This window comes from Battus philenor, unplaced genomic scaffold, assembly GCF_028537555.1.
Source record: "Battus philenor isolate CCGP_79_NKW_IND1 unplaced genomic scaffold, ilBatPhil1.0.hap1 SCAF_2, whole genome shotgun sequence".
In the NCBI taxonomy this organism is placed as follows: domain Eukaryota; kingdom Metazoa; phylum Arthropoda; class Insecta; order Lepidoptera; family Papilionidae; genus Battus; species Battus philenor.
This window is the reverse complement of record NW_027181682.1, coordinates 12040234-12056331: the sequence shown is the minus strand read 5'-3', so window position 1 is coordinate 12056331 and position 16098 is coordinate 12040234. Positions and strand designations below refer to the sequence as shown.

General features: G+C 32.4%; 2 protein-coding genes across 2 annotated transcripts; one reads left to right on the top strand and one right to left on the bottom strand.

Annotated features, from left to right (window-relative positions):
- Positions 1-125: 125 nt before the first annotated feature.
- On the top strand, positions 126-11168 carry LOC137922330 (metallophosphoesterase 1-like). Its single transcript, XM_068765310.1, has 8 exons — positions 126-361; positions 437-629; positions 719-860; positions 3208-3374; positions 4439-4521; positions 5374-5661; positions 7410-7561; positions 9975-11168. The coding sequence occupies exons 1-8, from the start codon at positions 239-241 to the stop codon at positions 9991-9993; spliced, it is 1167 nt and encodes a 388-aa protein (XP_068621411.1). The 5' UTR covers positions 126-238; the 3' UTR covers positions 9994-11168.
- A 1568-nt stretch (positions 11169-12736) lies between these two features.
- LOC137922358 (uncharacterized) lies at positions 12737-14587 on the bottom strand. Its single transcript, XM_068765340.1, has 3 exons — positions 14403-14587; positions 13419-13819; positions 12737-13280 (listed from the first exon to the last, which is right to left on the bottom strand). Exons 2-3 carry the CDS (start codon positions 13707-13709, stop codon positions 13095-13097), a joined length of 477 nt encoding a protein of 158 aa, XP_068621441.1. The 5' UTR covers positions 13710-13819; positions 14403-14587; the 3' UTR covers positions 12737-13094.
- Between the last annotated feature and the right edge of the window lie 1511 nt (positions 14588-16098).

The window sequence follows — 16098 nt, the reverse complement described above, 5'->3', positions numbered from 1 at the left end:
CAATGTCTGTATGATTCTTGTGCCATACAATTAAATGGATAGACGGTACAGTTATAATCAATACAATGTGTATTGATTAAAATTACGTCAAAATTTCGTGTGTATTTATCTTCAGTAATAAAGATTTGTTGTTGAATTTAATAAGAGAATAAAGAATTTTCAACGCTTTAGAAATTGGACAACTTTAAGTAACTTGCTTTTAATTTAAAGAGTTGCTGAGTTTATAAACGACAGGACAATGGTATTCATTTTATCAAGCGGTCAACGAAACACGTTTAGTGTTATTGTTCATTTTGTAGTCGGCGTAATTTTTGTTTGTTTTTATTGTGAATGGATGATTTATTACGTTAACCAAATTCAGGTATATTAGACATCGTGGTTAAAATTATCTCAAATAGAAAGTGTTTAATAAAAGCGTTCTAACTGTTTGTATTAGTGCGGATGGCCGACTCTCTCGAAGAAGCCCAAAGATGGCTTGGATCCAGTACATGCAATGATTTTAGCTGATACTCATCTTTATGGGGCGAAAGACAGATTCACGCTTGAAGACTGGAGAAAAGAGTGGCAGATGAAAAGAGCCTTTCAAGCAGCTATTACTATCCATCAACCGGAATTAGTATTTGTTTTAGGTAGGAGGTTTATAAAGACTTTGTCGTTTTACGGGAATTAAATATTCACTTGCTTCACGATCAATATAACTGTTCTTTATGATTTGTAGGAGACTTATTTGATGATGGTAAATGGAGTTCACAAAATGAATTTAATGATAATGTGAAGAAGTTTTACTCAGTTTTTAAAGTTCCAGAAGAAATTACTTTATATTCGGTAGTAGGTAATCATGATATCGGATTGCACTTCAGGTAAATATAACAATTAAATTGCCTTTTTTAATTAAATATGGGCTTGTAATTATCATTTCAAGATGCAATTTACATGGGTTTCTATTAGTACATCAGGATTCGCACTAATACTTTGCACCAAAAGATATTAAATACCATTAATCTACAAACTGTGAAATTAGTGTAAACTATTCTTAAAAAAAAACATTACGCAAATAAAATTGTCTTAAACTTACAATTGTAAAAGTGCTGCTGTACTGAATTTTGTATTTTCAAGTCCTGAATTATCATGGTTATACTCAGTTTTTCCTGAATGATAAATATATTTACTGCTTTCCCATGAATTTTAGAGCAAATATAAGAGCTTATTAAAGAAAATTTTAAGTAAGTTAATATTAAAATCATTCTAAATAAAGAGGAAAATGTAAATTAAGAACACATTAACAATGATTAAGTCTCATATAAGGTTTATTTTTTGATAATCATGAGTTATACTCAAACATTTTGAGCAGAAATATTTTTCTTAATCTATTGTAAAGCTGGAAAAAAATTAATGATTTATGTCAATATCTAAATCCCATTTATGAAGTCAACACAGTGCTTTTCTTCTCATTTGGTTCTTTACAAAAAAGAATCATCACTTGTCATCAATCTCATCTTTTCCACAAGTTGTCTCCTCTTCTAGTGGCTTTACAAAAACATATTACAACATGACACTTAACACTGTTTCATACTAGTGCAGTTTCAGTTCAATTACATTTGAATTGAGTGATTCCCACAAAAGGCTCACAATGTTGGGGTTTGTGATATCTAAAACAATTTTTTTTTCTTCTATACTGTGGTGCTATACAAAAATATTTTAAAACCTTTAAAATATTTGTTGACATTATTTTAGTTTTAAATAACATTATGTTTTAAGTAGTGACAAATATTATGATTTTAGTTGTTATCGCCAATGATAGTAAAACAAAATGAATATAAAGCAACAAGAAAAATCAATTCAAAAGAAACTAAGATGCAAGCGATTCAATCTCAAAATTATGTTGCATTGAATTTGGCAATTTCAATAATAAGGACTGTTCTTAATAATAAATGAAAATTAACATCTTCGGTAACTACAACAACAATCTTATACTTAATCAAACTTTCTTTATGGGCTGATGGTGAACTTTAGCTCAATATTCTATTCAGCCAATCTATCATGCAATATATTTCAATAGAAGAAAAGCAGGAAGAATATTTTATTACATTTAGAGTGAGGCAAATGGTTTAATAAATTTAAACATTAAAATAAGAATACAAAATGCTGATGCTTTGACTATTATTGAAAGAGTTAACTATTCTACAGAATACATTATTAACATCGATTTTTTTTATTTGATAAGCGAACAGAAAAATAATAAGGGAGTTTTGGGAAACTAAAATATCATTAATGCTGTAGAAAACGTAAACCTTCTCTGGTAACTTCTGGCCAGATCCAAACAACCAGGCAGTGACACTAAATACCCAGTTGCTACATATGAAATAATGGAATTGGCAAAACAGTCTGGTTTAGAAGAGATTAATGTTAAAGATTGTGGAGAAATAAAGCAAGAAACATCAGCATGTGTTTCTATTGATGGGCTCAAGGAATAGGCAGGCTAATATAATAGACAATATAATGGGAAGAAAATCAAACTGCACTTGTAGCAGCATTTGTCAAACTTAGTTTAATCCCTAAAATTGACCAATTAATTGATAATTACCCAAATTTGGACAAGAGTTCAAAGGAAAGATGTGGTGTTAAAGAGACCTTTTGTTTTACAAATAATTTACAGAACACAAAAAGAAAAAAAATAAATTGGATAACTTCTTGATAAGTATTAAGGCAGAAAAATGGAAAAGTAGATGCGACTGAATAATTTGAAATGTATACACTGAGTTTTTTTTAATTTTTGTACGTATATTTGTTTATTATGTGTCTATTATTGATTTTTTTTATAAAAATGTAATTAATAACTCTAATGGTAAAATACCTTTTTTGGTTGAATTTTTGATTTTCTAGTTATTTTTCATTTAGTCCATTATTTACATGATGAGGTCTTGTTAAACACCATTTTATATTGTCTTCGAGTTAAGCGGGTAATTCCAGAGCTATTGATTGTGAGTCACCATTTCTATAGGCATGTGGTATAATTTTTGGTCTACGATTTATTACCCCTTTTAGGCTTTGGTACAAATTGGTACATCCAATATTTTTTTTGGGTTTCTATGCTACCACATTGTTTAATCAAAACTGAATGCAGATGCATCATGCAAAATGTGCATCGTGGAGAAATCCAGTGTAAAAAATGTTTATCTAATTATGTTTAACTATGTATGTTTGAAGGATTACACCACAACTAGTAAAGAGATTTGAGAAGAAACTGAATGCGCCACCTGTAAGAGTTGTAAGTCTTCGTGGTAACCATTTCATCCTTATCAATTCTATGGCTATGGAGGGGGACGGTTGTTCATTGTGCTCGCGGGCAGTAACTGAAATTGATAAAATCGCTGGTTAGTGTTAATTTTTTAACATTGTTTGATTCATAGTAAGAAAGATCATTTGCATACTGACAAGGTTTCTTTTTCCTTTCATACAAGTTACAAATTGTTTCCAGGTAGTAATAGTAGGTAGTCTGTATCTATACTAGGTTCGATGGTAAGGATTTATATATCACCTTCTCCTTCAACTTATCTTTTTTCTGTTATTTTGCCTCTGTATAAATCTTTCTTTAGCTTTGGACAATTACAAAAATGCATTTATTTGCTTCTAAGTTAATACTTTTTTTGCAATATTATTTTCGTAAATATTTATGGAACTTACATCTGTTGAGGATCCATTCACGATCACGTAAGATTGTAAGGAATCTTCGCTCAGCTTCAGCTCATTGCAAGGCATAGGCTTTCCTCAAAATTATTAATAGAGGGAAACTTGTTTGTGAACAATTGCAATTCTGTATAATTAATGCACAAAGTGTGAATTATACAAGATCGTGTCTCGGGAATCGAACCCGCGACCTATGATCATAAGTCTCCGTCCTCTAGCGCTGGGCTATCACTGCTAATGCATAGTCCTAAACAACTGACTACTGCTTTATTTATGGGGCGATTGGTTATAGGTATAAACGATTTTTTTGGGGTGAATGTATGGCTCTGTCAGCAATAAATTTTACAGCTTTTATGTTTATTTCATTACCCAGTATAAATTTGTGACTCTAAAATATGGTACATTAATTTACTTTTTCTGTAGAGATGCTTACGGCCATTATTATATTGGGCAGTACAAAGTCTGCAGAGACAGATAGTAAAATTTATTTTACTATCTGTCTCTAAATGTTGTAACCCAATTTGGAATACTCTATTTCCATCTCAGTTATCATTACAGTATTCATTATTTCGGAAACCATATATTTTTGGTCAGGGTGTACCATATTTTGACGGTACACAATGTGGGACACTAATCTTTTACATATATATATATAATGAATCACCCTAACATATTATCTTAATAATATAATATATTCAATGCATTATTTGAATTTAGAAATTTAATATTTTTATTTATTTTATTCTCGTAGATATTTTAAAGTGTAGCAGTGGATCGGCGTTGTGCAAAAGCCATACGAAGTTAGAACAGTACAGTAGACCTATTGTTTTGCAGGTATGTTGTAGTAATGGTTAATCCTTTGTTTAATAAAAATTAAGATTATTGCATTGCTGCATTTAGCGTTGGCAATTGTAATGAATATATAACGATTTCTTCAAGATCTCAGCTACTCATTTCGTTTAGTAAGCTTAACTGGATTTTAACTTAAAAAGCTATTTCTACATCATTAGTTAGCTGTCTCACGCCCGCTTCGCAAGCTTTATGAACGTACCTTCAACCCCTTTGGGTGTAGAATTTCGAATTATTTGTTCTTAGCTGTCATCTACTTTACCAAAGAAATATTTCAACCAAATATCAAAGTTCTAAGCTGTGTTGTTCCCTGGATGTATTGATGAGTCAGTACATCGGCGGAAATCTGATGGAAGCGTCTCCACAATATGTCAATCACCAATGAATATGCTGCCTCGTTTATGTTCTAATATTAGCTTGTACTTATAAGTATAAAAGTTTTGGTGCTCGCTTAATCGTTAAGAATTCGGATTGAAAATAATCCAACGAATTGTTATTTGGAATTTAAATATTATTATTGATTCAATCTGAAATATTTGGTTATGTGTATTCTTTCTATATTTTATAAGAAATATATGACAAACAAAGTTCTATAGTTCGACATTTAAATTTAATCTGTCAAATTATATCATTACGATGTTCTTGTTATTTAATTGACGTGTGCATCAATCATGCATGTTGCATCAAGATTAATTCTAATTTTAATTTCTTTAGAACTAAGTTCACGTTTTAGTATATTGCTCTTGAGCTAGCAAACTTTCCAACTTTTTTAAATAAACCTCACAATTAAAAAATAGTATTTTTTTAATTTTTTGATAATTATATTTGGTGTTTCAGCATTTTCCGTTATATAGGGAGTCAGACAGCGTGTGTATAGAGTCCGATCCTCCGCCCGTATGCAAGAAGAGCAAATTATTCGAGGAACGACGGGATTGTCTTTCAAAAGAGTCGACCGAGTATCTGGTGGAGAGTTTGCTCCCTCGGGCTGCTTTTGGTGGACACACGCATCACAGTTGTTTAGTAAAACACAGTTTCGCACCCACACCGGATCACAAGATCGAGTTCCATGAATACACTGTTCCGTCATTCTCCTGGCGGAAGAGATTGGATCCGAAATATTATTTGGTACGTCCTTCGTTATTCACTTTTGTATCAATGAATTACCGTCATGATCGTTTTTAAGGATTTCAACGACCTGGGCAATACAAAATTTAGCGTCCTTACATACAGTAAGGAACAAATTTATGCTGTAACTAGGCCTGACTGTTTATCAGAATATATTAACATTTACTTAAGCTTTTTAGGCTTACTTTCGACAACACGAAAATTAGGTGCTACGTAAAAAAATATTTTTGTTTTTATTTTTTATTTATGCGAAGTAAATTGTATTTTGGATGAACATCATTTTAATATCAAGGTCAAAAAAACTTTTACTTCATTAAAAGTGCATTTTTCACAAACTTTTGACTTATGTAACTGATTCTGAATTCAATCGCTACCGAACGTATTACCTAAAATGATATTTGGTCTAAAATATATATTTGTTTTGCGAAAGGTCTCTCTTGTTCGTTTGATAGATGTCACCCACGATATATCTGCCTGTGAAGTGTCAACTGTATGCTTCACTGGTTCCTCACTGCAACTTATAGGATGATTAGTTATAGTTGTAAAAGTTTTAAAGGGATAAATGTATAGCTTGTTTGTCAACTTTGAAGCTTTAAAAACTCATTAAAGTAGAAAAACATAGAAGAGAAGAATGTGTATTTTTAAATCATTTCCCTAACGAATATAGAACAAATAATCATTACTCTACATTAAGCAGTGATTTTTTTTTTCAGTTTTATTCCAAACTGTCGGTCATTTAATATTCATTATATAAAACTTATGATCACATATTAAAACAATTTGTTCGCGAAAGCAAAAACTGGAATTACACAACATTTTTTGAATTTCCAATCGTATACGAGAAACCTGAAGATCCAGTTTTAAGTAAAACCTGTGTCATGGCTGTGAAACCTGTGTCAAATGATGAAAAAAACGACTGCTAATTGAATTTTTATTTCTTAGCGAAGTTTTTTGATATTAAAAGGTAAAAAAGTACATCATTGATCGAATTCAATGAAAAAAATATTATTGCGTCTATAGGAAACGTAATTAATGTACGGATGCCTATGGATCTTGGAATCGTCACGTTTTCCTTGTGCTCAAGAATGCTATTTGTTTAATTTAATGCGGAGATCAAGTGAATATTTTAATAATTAGGAAGGTCATTTCTACATAAAGAGGTTGACTTAGGTATGGAAATTTTTTGTTGAATACACGTAAAAACACGTACAGACGCGCACGTGATCAGATTTGGTCGGTGCTTACGAACGATGTCAGATTATCGAAGAGTAATTCCGTATCTTTCTAATGTGCATGACTGTACTTGTATATCGAGCGTTTTGTATCTTTGTAGACGATCGACGTTATTCACATTGTTTCCAAAATTTAAATGGCCATTACACGTTTTTCATCGATTAGTAAAACATTTAATAAAACGATTAATATTGTATAATTTAAACTTTTTGATAAAGTTAACGGCCTGTGGGGGTTTCTACTAAAATATCTATGAGAGGAATTAGCTAATCTTTATTTTTATAAATGCATCAGCAAATAACAGGCCTATTCATTTAGGGTTATTCCTTTCATTTCTGCGGAAAATTGTTTAAACTTCTTTTTTGAATTAATTAATGTTAGTATTTCTGATGTCAACAATTTATTTGTCAACTTTACCACCCATGAGAGAAGAATATACAAAACATTTTTTTTCTTTAAAATAATTTGCTGGTGTAATCTGTAACTACAATTTCAATTAGTTTATATGTGCGCAGGTGACAGTGAGTCCAGATGAAGTGAAAGTTTCAAAGTGCGAGTTGCCTCGTGAATGGACCATACAGGTCACGGCGATAATGATGTTGCTAGGTCTTGTTATCTACTGTAAATATTTCGTTTCTCGTCCAACACCGTCCATCAACAAATTAATGTGAGTGTTGTTTTTCTTTAATATTAAATAAATGTTGTTTATACGTTTAGTTCCGATTACTTCTAGATATACGGCTACCTTTGCAAATGATTTTTTTATTTGGTTTTACATACTATAGTTCCGCAACTTCACTTTGCTGAAGCTGGATGAAACGTAAAATGTTTTCAAGTTTAAATTTTAATTCCTGTATTATTAGAACATGCGTTCCTCTCAACGGCTTGAGATTTGGAATGTAGGAAAAATAAGAAATTAACTGAAAACTGTTTTACACTCCTTTTAATCTATAATATTAATTTCATAAATAAAAACTTGAACGGTTTGGTCCAAAAAGGGACAATTTTGTCTTTTGAATGTACAATAATTTTAAGATTGCATTTGAATCCAAGTATATAGCAAGATACCATATACTACTGTGATCAAAAGGTAAAGTGAAATTATCATTTAAACTAACGGGAATTAAGGGAAGGTAAGTAAATTTTTTTACATTTGCCAAGCGTCTGTTTTTGATTAGCATTTGGCTCAGTCCAAATCATTTTGAAGGTGTCACAAGGCTTTAAGTCTCGCTTCGTGCTGAAATCGCTCAATTTTGTGGAAAAAAATCCCACTCACTCATATTCGTTCCTTAACACCCGAATTTTAACCGCAGCTGTATCTTGGCCGGTTCCAACTACTCTTGTTAAAAATCAATCAAAAAATTTACGCTCAGCAATTTTAAAGAAAAATTAAAACGAAATGCTTAAGAGTATCTTACTTTTCGGCCCCAACCCAATACAACCCAAAGCCTAGACAATTAAATAGTGGGTGAGTACAAATCTTTTTCAGCATTGACTTGGATGATTTTTTTCCTCTTTGTTTTTACAATATTGCGGATACTTTTTTCCTCACAGCTCTACTACCCAGCCGCAGAGAACAAGAAAAGAGTCTCATCACAATATCCTTTATCTTTTTCCTTTTTGTCTTTAGCTGCAAAATGAAGAGTATATACAATAGTTGGTTCTAAAGCCTCCGAGCTGGCCCCTAAAGCCTCTTCAGCCTTTGGGCAGCATAGCATTGGACTCAACTGCCATGAAGATGTCACTAGTATAACAAAAAATTGATATATAATGTTTAAAAAAATACAAATGTGACGTATCTCTATTCGTATTTAATGGAATCAGGCGTTACCTTGCGGAAGTCCATCCTAAGTAAGAAAAGGACCAATTTTTAGCCACTCCCGCACATGCGGTGGTAGTCGTGCAATAAAGTGCACCACCTGCCAGCCCGCTTATAAATGCGTATGCGGCAAACAATGCGAATCACACAACCGCCACCGCCAAATTACTCAACACGTGTTTCACCCCTCCACGGGGCATCTTCAGGAGTTATGTTACACCGATTAGTGCCAAACACAGAGTCAATACTCACCAAGAGTCAATATAAGTCTCTATTCACTCATTACGTCAGATTATATCAAAAAGTTCTATAATTAATTCTACCGTGTCGGATGACATTTCTACGTAATAGTTTTAGTTATCACTTAAATATATTTGATAATATGGCAGTGGCTATATTGGTTAGTAATAAATTTGTAAACGCCTACATATGTAATTTATGCTATTTACTCGATAAAATTTGTAATTAATTGAGTCAATGACGTACAAACCGCTTTAACCGGTAATAATAATCATGTGTATATATGATAAATGGTAACAAGGACTTATGCGCCAAGTTCATAGGTTCATAATATTTATATAATAATTGTTGTTCTTTTATGCATTTTACTTCATTATGATGGATCGATATACCATAATCACCACGATTGGCAAGCGGCTTGGCGATCGCAGTGTGGTGTTGTGATATGCAGAGGACGCTGCTGCCCATCCTCTAGAAACAGATCCCTCTACCGCCTCTTACGACATCCATAAGATGATGGGGTCTATTCTATGCCGGGCCCACAGGATTAGTATACCAGTATCTGTTATCGGTGATATCTTACCGATCCGAGACGTTGTCGTTGATGATGGGCCTTATAAGTAGGCTCAAGGACACCCAGAAAGCGATGGAGAGAGCTATGTTAAGAGTTTCGCTGCGAGATATAATTAAGATTAAACCACAAAACGTCATTGACGATGGTCTGAAAATTGCTCGTCTGAAGTGGCAGGGGCCGAAAGGTTCACGAGTTTTGACCACGAGCCGGTGTACGCGGCGTGGGTTGGCTCCTCATTAAGTGGACCAATGAAATTATTAAGGTCACGGGAAGTCGCTGGATGCGGGCAGCGCATGACCGGTTATCGTAACGATAGAGAATTCTAGAGAAGGCCTATGTATGGTAGTAGACGTCTATCGGCTGAAAAGAAGAATACTGTCTAACAAAAGGTTTCAATTAATCAGTGACTTCTAGAAATAGTATAATAATAATGATTTCATTTTTCAGGTACGGAAAGAAGTTTTAATTCGAGAATGTGAAATGGCAAATCAATTTTAAAAGTAACGATATCGTGCAGTAGTCTCGCATCTGTATACGAGTCCCGTACATTACTTTTTAATTCTAGCTGAATAAAAGGCTTCGTACTGATTTTCATAAAGAATTGACTAAATATTAAAAAAAATATTATTCTATATACTTTTAATATTTACACATGCTTAGTGAACGATAACCTTAATTGTTATTAGGTAATAAAGATAGAATTACATGTAGCTTCCTAGTACTATGACAACTGGAACTTGAGTTTTAAAATTCGGATTAAAATAATGTAAGTCTTGATTTGCTCTTCGAAAGGAACATTCCTATTGTTCCTTCAGAAAAAACCTCGTCCTCTAACCTCACTGAAGCAGTTAGTACGTGGGTTCCAGTGGTCAAAATATTCATAAACCTAGAAGCGGTAGTTCGAATTAAGAACCAACCGTGGGAAACCAGGAAAAACGGAATTTCAGAAGAACCAATGAAAACTGACAGGCCTATCTACCCTTGGAAAGCCTCGCATTGGAACGCATACAGCATTGCTCGTAGGGTAAGCATAAAATCTGATCATATAAGAGATTAATTTAACTGTGATCCGGAGACATTAACTCTCATTCTGACACATTAACTCTCAACCTGACACATTAACTCTCATACTGACACATTAACTTCAAGTCTGATGTATTAACTGTAATCCTGATACATTATCTCTAATTCTAACATATTAACTCTATCTCAACTTGTGTTGTAATTGTAATGCCAAATGTTTGTATTTAATTTTAATATCTAAAAATAAAAAAAAAAACTTAAAATTTAATGCTCCATAAAATTAGTAACTCTTTTGTGGGCAAAAGTGTATGTTATATTACCTTTAATGTTTGTAAATTACCAAGAAATGTAAAAAAATTGAAAACAATTTTTTGAGAAAAGAGAACTTATAGTGTTAACCTATTTTTAAGTGGTAGAAAGCTGAGGAATGTGCTCTAACAACTGGCATAACTATCAACCCGTCTGAGTTTGTTGTGGATTCTTCTCAGGGTGCGTCTTGAACCCTCGTAGGATTTTTAAGCAAGATGCTATTTTATGGGAGCTCCATTTGATTCTAGTTTCTATTGGGCGCTTCGGGTATTCTTCTTGTTACGTACATAAATGTTGTGTCAAACAATATAAATAAATTATTAAATGCACTTTTTCGTTTGTTTTTATTCCTTATTACACTTTAATTCTATTAGATAATAATGGCTATGACGCTAATGCGGTACCGTCCGATTAAGTAAAGTTTAGATTTTTAACCTTCTTATGACAACAAGAGAACACTAGCAACAAAAACAGTTTTTGACATGTTTAATAAATTTTAAACAAAATTAAATAATATTTGTTACTTACTAATATGGTTATATACCTAATTAAAAAAGCCATGAATGCCGAACGACTTCACACTTCCAACAAAGAAAGAATTAACAAAAGAAGTCACGGCTAAAGTGCATCAAGATTATAACTCATGCGTCGCGCGGCTGTGGGAACTCTTCATGATTTTATTCCCGCAGATGTATAAATATATGTCTATTTAACTCTTTCTATACAAGCATTCCGTAATAGAGTTCAGTATGGAACAGTAATGCGGCTTACTTAACTGGTTATTTCAGTTAGGAAAGGGAACCTCGTCCTGAGATTAAAGTACTCTTAAAATATCATTGCAAAAATTCATCAACAAATATGACAGCATTAAGCATGTTTATTTTTAAGGCAGCGGAGGAATAACTTTAATAATTGTAATAGATACCTTTACAATATATGCACAAGCGATACCTCTCACTGCTACTGGAATTGGCAATATTGAACTTAGCATATTTTAAATCATAGGAGTACCTAAAAATCCGAATACATCAGATTCAAAATATGACAAGGAAATGATAACGTTAATATGTGCAATGCATTCATCATAAGGGAAATACCTGGATAGTCTTCAGGAAACAAGAAGTCTTGAAATACTATCTGTGACTATACAATGGAATACGAATAACAAAGTAGTTTTCCTGATAACAACAGTCAACTATTAGGTACAAGTTTGGATACAACATATACGGGCAACAAAGGTATTACGTATTCCATTTCATCATCATCATACCAGCCGATAAGCGCACACTACAAGGCATAGGATTCCACCCAAAAATGGCCACGGTGACAGGTTTTGCTCTACCCGCATCAAGCGACTTGCAACTACCTTGACTACGTGGCCGGTTCACTTACTGGGGGCATCTTTTTGTATTACATATACACACATGGTAAACACGTGGTCCTTTACGTTAATTATTTAAAAAAAAAAGAATTTACCTCTAGCACACCTAGCTGGTTTTCAATATTCTGATATAATACCGTGAGTGTGTTAAGCACTCTGGTGGACGTATGACAGAGCTTTCAAAATTTGAATTATTGTCGTTAGCCTTGATCTACTCTTCAAGCGGAACATATATGTTGTTCCATTTTTGGAAAACCTTTCGCCTCATCCCACAAAAAATCTTTGACTCAGTCTAGTCCAAATAATTATTATAATTTAACATGAATATGTTCGATATTCGTGTTTTATTTCAATGATTTTTTTATGAGTTGTGTTATCGTGTAATTGCAAATGATATCATATGTATGACGTAACGTTGTTAAATATGTAAGCTGTCTTGATTATTTAAGAGCAGGGAAATAACAATTCTGAATAAATTAATAAATTTATTTAATACATGATTATATAAATAAAACATTAGGAACTCCTTGGTTAGCCGTTGGGCTTTTAAAAAAAAAGAAATAAAACTAAAGAATCAGTTTAATACTGAAATTAAAGATACGAGAAATGCAAAACATCGAAATAAATGCAGAAATATATCCGTCAAAATATAATAACGAACTAATACTTTAGGTACGTAAATAAAATTATAGGTCCTTATCATAGTAAAAAAAAATATAAGTAGATATTTTGCCTGTCTCTTTGAAAGTTACATTTGAACGTCAAATGCGCTAAGCAATAAAAAAATTAAAAATGTGAAGACCAAATTATTTTTCATCATTCAGAAAAAATTAAGTAAATCATGGAGTTCGCCGTTACTCCGGTATATCGCTTAGACGCATCCCCCCAGGTCGCCGATACATCCGCTCGTGCATAGGAAGTTCCCCAACCATGAAACGATCGAGAGCTTTTGTAGCCATTTTGGAATGACCAGAACTTCTGAATGCGGTGCTAGCATCACCTCCTGCGTATTCCAGCATTATGTCCGCTCCACCAGGGTGCTAAAAATAATAATATGTTTGTGATTTTAATTAAACAGAATACATAATAGTAAAATTAATACTTTTAACACGAATAGTAATTCTACTTATGAATAAAGTCTGACAAAATGCGTGAGCAAAAAAACATGTTCAATTTACCTCATCAAAAAATGAAGTGATATCATATACGCGGTCATAGATTACGACCCAGCAGTCTTGAAGTGTATCGTGTTGAGAGACTTCGGCTAAGGTTAGCGTTCTTTCTTTAGCTTCCGGGGTTCCAGGTTCAATGCGAGCTTGCCATTGGTTTTGTTTAGTTTCAACTTTCCAGGGGCTCACAAGGCGCAGAGCTGCCATGGTCAAGGCCATAAGATCCAAGTCTGATGAATTTTGACCGACCGGTAGCGGGGACGGGAGATTCAGTTCAGGAGGCGTTTGTACAGTAGCCATTATTTGCGGGCTAATTTTTAAATTATCTTTATTCTTATTGTACTTGCTCTGTTTTGATATTCAGGATACGCTGATATTTATGAAGCGTTCCGTCACTTTATAGTCACTTTCTGAAAAGACGTATTAAAAATTAGTTTTTAGAAATTTTAATTTTTGCATTATTTGGTTAAATAACGGAATTACGAATTGAATACCTATAAACTATTATAATTGAATTTTGGAAATATCTATTCATGCGGTAATAAATTTAAAAAATCATATTATAGAAATACCAAAAAAAGAGTAATTTACAGGCATCTTTTTTAATAACATCATTCTAAAGCATTACTCTGAAATTAAAACTTCTGCTTATTTGTCACTGGTGTGAGGTTATCAGTTATCGGCGCAAGTTTAGTTTTTATCATGAACTTGCGAATAAGTACGATCACTTGAGCTTTATCGCTTGTTGACGTACATAATGTGTCGAAAATGATAATTCGATGACTTCAATTGACCCTACAATAGTTCAGTTTCTGTATATCTAAAGTTACATTAAAAATTAAAGTACTCGTCTTTCATTTTTCTCTTATTTTAAAATAAGGATTACTAGCGTAGAAACGAGCTTTCTATCATGTTTATAAACAATTTATGTTGACATAATTAACGAATAAGGTCACTAATCGAAGTGAATTAGCGAAAACAAATAATATTTACCCTTTAATCACTTGATCAGCGACGCTCGTGTTATCTTTGTTGATGTTCAAAACGCGGGGAATGACTGTCACACCAATTGTCACTAAGCCACCACTGTTCGTAATTGAGTATATTATTCAAGTTTATAGAATAATGCATGGGAGAGTAGAACATTTCCACAAATTAAAATTGACTTGACATCTATAACTTTGATTTGTGAATGAGAGGCGAGTCGCCGCGCCGCTTCTTATATAGCGGCTTGCGCACGCGCCACGCAATCTGATGTAACCTGCAGCTTATCTTACCGCGCCCGCCGAACGCCGCTAGCACACCTTCTATTAGTATTTACGGTCTATTGAAAAAACTAATCGTTTTTGCATCATACAGCCATCCGAAAATACAAACATGTAATCACACCGTGATCGGTTACAGGTGTAAAAGTTTTAAAGGGGTCAATGTATAACCTATTTTCTGTCAATTAATGTATGGTATGCCCTATCCAAAAATCAATGGTTTCAGAAATAATAACATAATGATAATATAGTAAAATAGGCGTTTTCAAATTATTAAAATTAATAAATCTTTACTATCTATCTCTGCATACTTTATACTGACAGAAGATATTGGCCTGTCGCATTGGAATAGAAAGAATAAATTAATGCAACATTTTTCAGAACGTTTACTTTATGTAGATTGATGGGAAATAAAGGTAAGTTTCAAAGATATTTGTTGAAAAATTAGCTATAAATTCACGTCTTTGAAACCTTTACTCCTATAACCAATTACCCTTTATTATTTTTTATAATAAATTGGTGATTTGTTTTATTAAACGGTTTATTCGTGATTACCACAAAACTGCTAAGTGATGTTAGCCGCATATAAATAAAACAGAAAAAAATGGGTTAATTTTGTGATGAGTCATCATGATGCTCTTCTACTTTTAAAAATGTAATTTATATGTAATTATGAAATATGTGTATTCTTTTTACAAATAAAGACATTGTTTATAAATTAATCGGAATTTATGACGTTTCCCACTACAATTTGTGGTTAGTAAATATTAACCGGCAAATATAATAAAGTAGTTTATAGGTATTTACAGTTATGATGCAGTAATTGCTAATAATTTAAATCAAAGTAATGTAAGTATCAAAAAAGTTTGCAAAAGTATATCTTGTTGACTAAAATAAACAAGGAAATAGCAAGAAAACTCTTATGGTTTCAATGACGTCAATGTAGATATTTCTTTATTAATAACGGTGTAAAAGGATTCGTAGCTAAAACGTAAAACTACTGTGCTAATAAAACATTGCGTTAAGTAGCGCACAAGACACATGGTATTTTTCATGGTTTTACGCTTCAAATCCGAATAGCAGTGAACTTATATATCATTCATAACATACTCAATAATATTAACCGATGATTATTAAAAATAAATTGCTATCGATGTTTTCAATTATTGTATTAATTTTGAAATTGGTTATAAAAATAGTGTAAAGAGGTTTTTTATTTGTACTATCCGATGTCTAATTGTCTTGCCTAATTTTTTATTTCATTTATTATTTTCGGTAAACTTACAGCTAGATTAAATAATAATGACATAATATAAAAATGGGAAGGCCATTTCAAAAATTTTGAGAAGTTAAAAATAATATCAAACATAGTTAGGAATTTGGTATCATAAATAAATCATTTTATAATTTACATATTATTTAAA